The sequence below is a fragment of the Neltuma alba genome, unplaced genomic scaffold, assembly GCF_004799145.2.
Source record: "Neltuma alba isolate B1F8T4 unplaced genomic scaffold, ASM479914v2 tig00011557_pilon, whole genome shotgun sequence".
Lineage (NCBI taxonomy): Eukaryota > Viridiplantae > Streptophyta > Magnoliopsida > Fabales > Fabaceae > Neltuma > Neltuma alba.
The window spans coordinates 318,254-324,688 of NW_021636216.1; the positions used below are offsets into that span (position 1 = coordinate 318,254).

Sequence of the window (6,435 nt, forward strand, 5' to 3'; positions counted from 1 at the left end):
ATCTTGTTCTTTTCTTCACCAAACCTAACAATGGAGAGGGGAAAAAAAATTTTCTGCATAAATTATCTTTTCTGCATCAATGGGAAGAGATTTCACATAAAACCTCCTCTCTTCTACATCCTCAAACAAGAGGAGAATCAATCCAGCCATTGCTATGAGTAGCTCCTTCTTTCAATCTAAGGATGAGAAGAAGCAACAATCAATATACTATTAATAACTGTTTCAGCAAGCCGGTTTTCACCTTAGCTTCCTATTGGCTTTTGACTGATTTCATTGTTCACAAGCTGGAACAGTTAAAATATTAATTGTCTAATAGTGCATTAGGCTTTGGTTAAGCCGATGGGTTCATTAATTGCCTTACATGTGTTTTACAGACTATATATATGTAACATGCAGGATATAGGTCTTTTTGTGGTAGAGGGAGAGCAGAACCTTCATCTTTAGTTGAGCGGTTAGAAGCAACACTTCATGGGTCTCAATATTATTTGGTTTGTGAACTGATCCATGTGTTTTCTTGACTTTCCATCCATCTCTTTCATTATTCGATCTTTACTTTGCCTCTTCATTTACATGTTTGTAAATGGACAGTTACTGATTAGTTTAATATATATTATATTTTTTTTTAATCATGACACTAACAACTTGTTTTGTAGACTTATCCTATTCTGATGGTTTGTGTTACAAAGTTCACACAAGATGGAGTTCTTACCAAAAGCTTTCTTGAATGATTTAGTCCCTAGAGTTTTAGATGTGAGGGTTACCATAAAGATTGACTGATTTTATTTTAGAGAAATAGTGTAATTAATAGGGCGTATTCAAAGTCTTATGAACGAAGTATTGACAATCGATGTCGTCATGTTCAATGAAAAGGTTTGTTCTTTGCATCATATATCATGATGAGGCTATTGATGGTGTAACATTTTGGTTACTGCTTGCTCAAGGTAGTTGGATGCTTGATTCCATGGTTATTAGTATCGCGCGATTCGAGATTCGAATCGCACGATACGCCACATATTTCACACTGGGAGATACGAATCTCCCAGTGTATCCCTTTAGCACCAGAATCGCGCCCTGAATCGCGCGATTCACGTCGGAATCGTGCGAATCGCGCGACACCGGTGGATCACGCGATTCTGGGTGCTGTCGGGTTGCGCGGATCCGACCCGGATATGTGCGCGACCCGACACGGAAATAACCCTTTTTTGTTTTTTTTTCGATTTTTTTTGTTATTTAAGGGGAGAAACTGCCGCAAATTGAATTAGAAGCATGTGAAACCCTTTTTTTTATTCCCATCTGCTCTGTTCTTCACGTTCTATATCTTGTGCCCCACGGTTGCATTTTTTCTCCTCTTCTACTGGTCCTTTTTGGTCGAAAAATTATACAAATTGAAAGCAGTGGTCCACTCTATACTATTGCTGACTTGCTGGTTGATTGGGGTCCATTCTACTCCTATTTGGTAATTTTTTCCGGCTTCTTTTTTGCTTCTATTAGATGTTATATTTGTGAAGGTGGGAAAAATGAGTCAGAATCAGAATAAGAAAAAAAAGGAAACTGATATTACATGGAATCACTGTGAAAGTGTTCCTCCCCATAGACTTATGGTTAAATGCAAATACTGTTCACATCAATGTTGGGGTGGGGTAGCTAGGATGAAACATCATTTGGCTGGAACTAGAGAGAATGTGAGTCCTTGTACAAGTGTTCCTGATGAAGTGAAAAAGTTGTTTGTTAAAATGTTAGAAAATAGAGAAAAAAGTAAAGATGCCAGTAGTGTTGAAATATTTGAAGAGTCAACTACTCAAGATGCTAAGGGAAAGGAAGGGACATCAAAAACTACCAAACAGAAAACAATGAATGAGATGGTTAAAGATAGAGAGTTAGTAATTCAAGATATTTGTAAATGCATCTATGGTAATGCTTTATCATTTAATTTGGTGAGAAGTCCACTATTCATTCAAATGTTAAAATCTGTTGGTGAATATGGTAGGGGTTTGAAACCTCCAAGTTATCATGAGGTGAGAGTTTCTCACTTGAAAAAAGCAGTTGATAAAATTCAAGAAAGTTTAGCAAAGTATAAGAAGGAATGGGAGAAATGGGGCTGTACCTTGATGTGTGATGGTTGGACTGATGGTAAAGGAAGGTCTCTTACTAATTTTTTAGTTAACAATCCTAGTGGAACAGTTTTTCTAAAGTCAGTGGATACAAGTAGTGTGATTAAGGATGCTAAACAAATGTTTGAATTACTAGACAATCTAGTTGAGGAAATTGGGGAGGATAATGTGGTGCAAGTTGTGACAGATGGTGCGTCAAATCTCGTGGCAGCAGGGAAGATGTTAGAAGAGAAGAGAACAAAATTATTTTGGTCCCCTTGTGCAGCACACTGTCTTGATTTAATCCTTGAAGACATTGGGCAACTTCCAGTATTTTATAATACCATCACCAATGCAAAGAAAATAACAACCTTCATTTATAGGCATACATGGGTTCTTAACTTGTATAGAAAGTATTCTAAAGGAAAAGAATTAGCTAGACCAGCAGTGACAAGGTTTGCAACAGCTTATCTTACACTAAGTTGTATATTGCAACAAAAAAATGCTCTTCGAACCATGTTTGCTTCAGATGATTGGACTTCTAGTACTTTTGCTAGTAAAAGTGATGGCAAGCAAGTGGTGGACATGGTTTTTGGGGATTCTAGATTTTGGAGTTCCATCAAATATTGCTTAAAGTGTGTGAGTCCACTTGTAAAAGTTTTAAGACTTGTAGATGGTGACTCTAAACCTGCTATGCCATATATTTATGAAGCAATGGACAGAGCCAAAGAAGAAATTGCTGACAATTTTGAAAAGAAGGAATCAAGGTATAAAAAAATATGGAAGGTCATTGATATTCGTTGGACTTTGCAATTACATAGACCCCTCCATGCGGCTGCCTACTTTCTTAATCCTAAGTAAGTTTTATACACTTTAAAATTTAAATATTAGTGTTTAATTGTATGTTAGAACTTGGAAAAACATAACTTATTTATTATTTTCGTAGGTTTCATTATGATGAAAAATTTAATGCGGACCAGGAAGTTTATTTTGGTTTATATGAAACTATCGAGAGAATGATTCCGGATAGAAAGACAAGATTTTTAGTTGATCAACAACTTGAAGCATTTGAGTCTGCTAAGGGGCTTTTTGGAAGGAGCATGGCAATAGATACTAGAAACAAAAAGCAACCTGGTACCATTCTCTAGTCTATACTCTATAGTCTATTCTATTTAGAAGACTGTAATTTTTAATCTTAATAATAAATATGAATTTTTGAAATCATTTCTCATTATTGTATCTTTTTTTAGCTCTTTGGTGGGAAAGTTATGGAGGAGAGGGCAAGGAGTTGCAAAAGATAGCTATGAGGATTTTGAGCCTCACGTGTAGTGCTACTGGATGTGAAAGAAATTGGAGCACATTTGATCAAGTGGATACTAAGCGAAGAAATCGTTTAGAACAACAAAGGTTAAATGCACTTGTATTTGTCAAGTACAACCTTCAACTTGAGATGAGACAGAAGATTAGAGAGGAAAAAGGAGAGACATATGATCCAATCTGTTTATCAGATATTGAATCTGATGATGAGTGGATCACTGAAAAAGAAAATCCATGCTTGCCAGTGGACGGGTCATGGATGGACATACATGAGAGTTTCACTCTTGATGAAGGAGCTCCGAGTAAGAAAAGAAAGAGAGGTATAATATTTCAAAGCTAAACTTAAGTTAATTTTTAGTTTAAATATATACCATCATACTTATTAAGTTTTTTTTCCCATAGGTCCAAGAAACTTGAATGCCAAAGCCAATAACAAAGGAAAATCTATAGTAAGACAAGAGAATGAGAATGAAGATGATGCTGAAGATGGGGAAGAGGAGGATGATGAAGAAGTGACATTGTTAATGGAGGATGATCATGAATTGAGTGACATTGATCTTGGAGATGATGAATGAAGAATTGAATTTTATGTTCAGTGATTTTAGTCTTTTTAAGCTAGGATTTTGATTTTGTGAATTGATTTTGAGGACTATTTGTCTTTAGAATTTCATATGTTGGTTTTTTTATTTTTTTTAGAGTCTAAAATAACTAATATTTACAAACTTTTCATATCTTTTTATATAAAAATTACTTATATATCATCTTTAATAGTTATTCATGAATCTTACGATTCACGATACGTTACGATTCAAGATTCAAAAAATCGGCTTTCCGATTCACGATTCGTATCTCGTTTTGATAACCATGCTTGATTCTATAAAGACTGCAAAAGCCATGGATCAATTCTTATAGAGTTTGTCACGCAAAGCCTGCTATAACATTAGTGGTATGCGTGTCGCTATAGGGAGTGAAGGTGTCCATAAACTTTACCATCTGGTGCTTATACATTCATTTGTTATGCATGAATCATCGCTATGTTTGCCAAAGAGATGTTTGAATCTAAAAGCTATCTATGAGATTTCTTAGGGTTGAAAGAGGGCAGTGGTTTCATTGGTGAGCTTGTCCTCTCATATATTTTAGATAAGACATTGAAAAATAAATTCTCCAATAGAGTTTTGTATGTGGGGGGTGAGGGTGTCTATAAAGTATGGTGCTTCTACCTTCATTTGTTATGCATGAATCATCGCTGTATTTGCTAGAGAGATGTTTGAATCTAAAAGCTGTCTATGAGATTTCTTGGGGTTGAAAGAGGGTAGGAGTTTTATTGGTGAGCTTGTCCTCTCATATATTTTAGATAAGACATTGAACAATAAATTATCCTATAGAGTTTTGTATGTGATATTTGTCCATAACCTAATCTATTTCATACTCAGCTGATTCCGTTTATGTGAAAAGCATATTTATGTGGCTTTGTTCAATATATGTCTAGAGTGAAAGTGGGTAAGTGTATGGGTTACTACCAAAAGGAGGTGGTGCTAATTCTTTAGACTCATCGTAGGACTTCTGAATGGTATGATGGTGGCTCTAACACAGGGTGTTATTTAAATCTAAAAAGGGTGGCTGTTTGGACAAGTGTGATTAACCCATTATATGCAGGACAAAAGACTAGGTCAAGTGCATTTTGATGGGAGCTAGGTAGATGATGTGAGATGGAGTTATGATTCTCTCCAGTAAAAGAAGGATGTTTTTGTCTTAGTTGAGTATGTAGGCTATAGAATCCCTAGAGAAGATGGTTTGTTCTCTTACCTACTTTCTCTCATTGTCACATGTAGAAACAGAATTATAATTTGGCATGCTATTGGCATCTAATATATTATGCTTTAATTCACAGGTTTGCCCATAAAAATGTTAATGGGGCTACAAGAGTTTCATTTGACCCTTCTTACCTTGAGGTGTAGAGGTTGAAGAACATGCTCGTCCAACAATGATAATGCAACCACTAGAATCACAATGTAATGTTTCTCGAGTCTAGGTCTAGGTCATAGTGTTTTATGAGGTATAGGGCGACAACCCCTGTTATGTGTTATTAAGTTTCATTGTTTTGTTGGTATTTGTGTCGTGTTAGTGTTGTGATGTTGAAGATGAATTTTAATTGTCCAGTGAGACATTTCGTGGTGAATGATATTATGGATGTTAATTGTAATAGTAGTTTATTTCAATTTCTTCAATTTTACTTTTACTGTCTAACCATATTTAGTGTAGCATATATGTGTATATGTGTTGAATACTTGTGTTTGTTAAAGTTAATTCTGATAAAGAAACACAATATATTTTGAAGCACCGCGACGCACAATAAAACACCCAATGAGAAATAATAAAGAAGATAAAATATATGATATGAACTTGTGATATTGTGTTTCATAAGGTTCTTTTATTTAATGCACATATATTGAATCTTCTCTATTCATGTTTGCACAAGACTCATAAAATAAATGTAAGATTGATAGCCTGTTAAGAAATTTTTTTACCATTAACTAAAAGCTTAGACACAACGTGATGGCAATAAATCAAAACAACACCATGAAAATAAAAATGAAGAACAATATAATGTATTATACTAGTTGATTATATATTTAGTCGTCTTCTGTATCATTTTGAATGAAACCTAGATCTTTTTCGAAGTCTCAAGCTCGTGGTAGGCTGGCAACTTCCTCAAGTAAGAAATCTAACCTCTTGGTGATTTTAGATGCTTAGTTAGTTGATTCAGTAGTAAACACTCTTTGGTGGAGCATAGTTATGTACCTTTGTCTATGTACTCTCATGAAAGGGATTACCTTCATGTATATATGTGCTTCCATGTCATAAGTCACCAGAGGTTCATAGTCTTGCCAAGGCATGATGACACAGATCATCTGATCGTAATCTCTAATAACATTCTTGTAACTTAGGAGGTCCTTATAATCATATATCTTGGCATGCTCAAGTGGTTGATAATAGAATCCTTTTGATCGCATGACGCAATAAAAAC

General features: G+C 35.1%; 1 protein-coding gene across 1 annotated transcript; it reads left to right on the forward strand.

Moving 5' to 3' along the window:
* The first annotated feature begins 1,517 nt into the window (after window positions 1-1,517).
* Window positions 1,518-3,680, forward strand: LOC114714940 (uncharacterized). The gene is made up of 4 exons (XM_028899732.1): window positions 1,518-2,947; window positions 3,037-3,224; window positions 3,341-3,521; window positions 3,635-3,680. The coding sequence occupies exons 1-4, from the start codon at window positions 1,518-1,520 to the stop codon at window positions 3,678-3,680; spliced, it is 1,845 nt and encodes a 614-aa protein (XP_028755565.1).
* The last annotated feature ends 2,755 nt before the right edge of the window (window positions 3,681-6,435 follow it).

Bases quoted from the DNA above. Each gene is read 5' to 3' on its own strand.
- LOC114714940 (XM_028899732.1), top strand. From the start codon at position 1,518: ATGAGTCAGAATCAGAATAAGAAAAAAAAGGAAACTGATATTACATGG. The intron at 3,225-3,340 runs GTACCATTCTCT...ATCTTTTTTTAG, and splicing joins TAGAAACAAAAAGCAACCTG to CTCTTTGGTGGGAAAGTTAT. The intron at 3,522-3,634 runs GTACAACCTTCA...TCACTGAAAAAG, and splicing joins AATGCACTTGTATTTGTCAA to AAAATCCATGCTTGCCAGTG.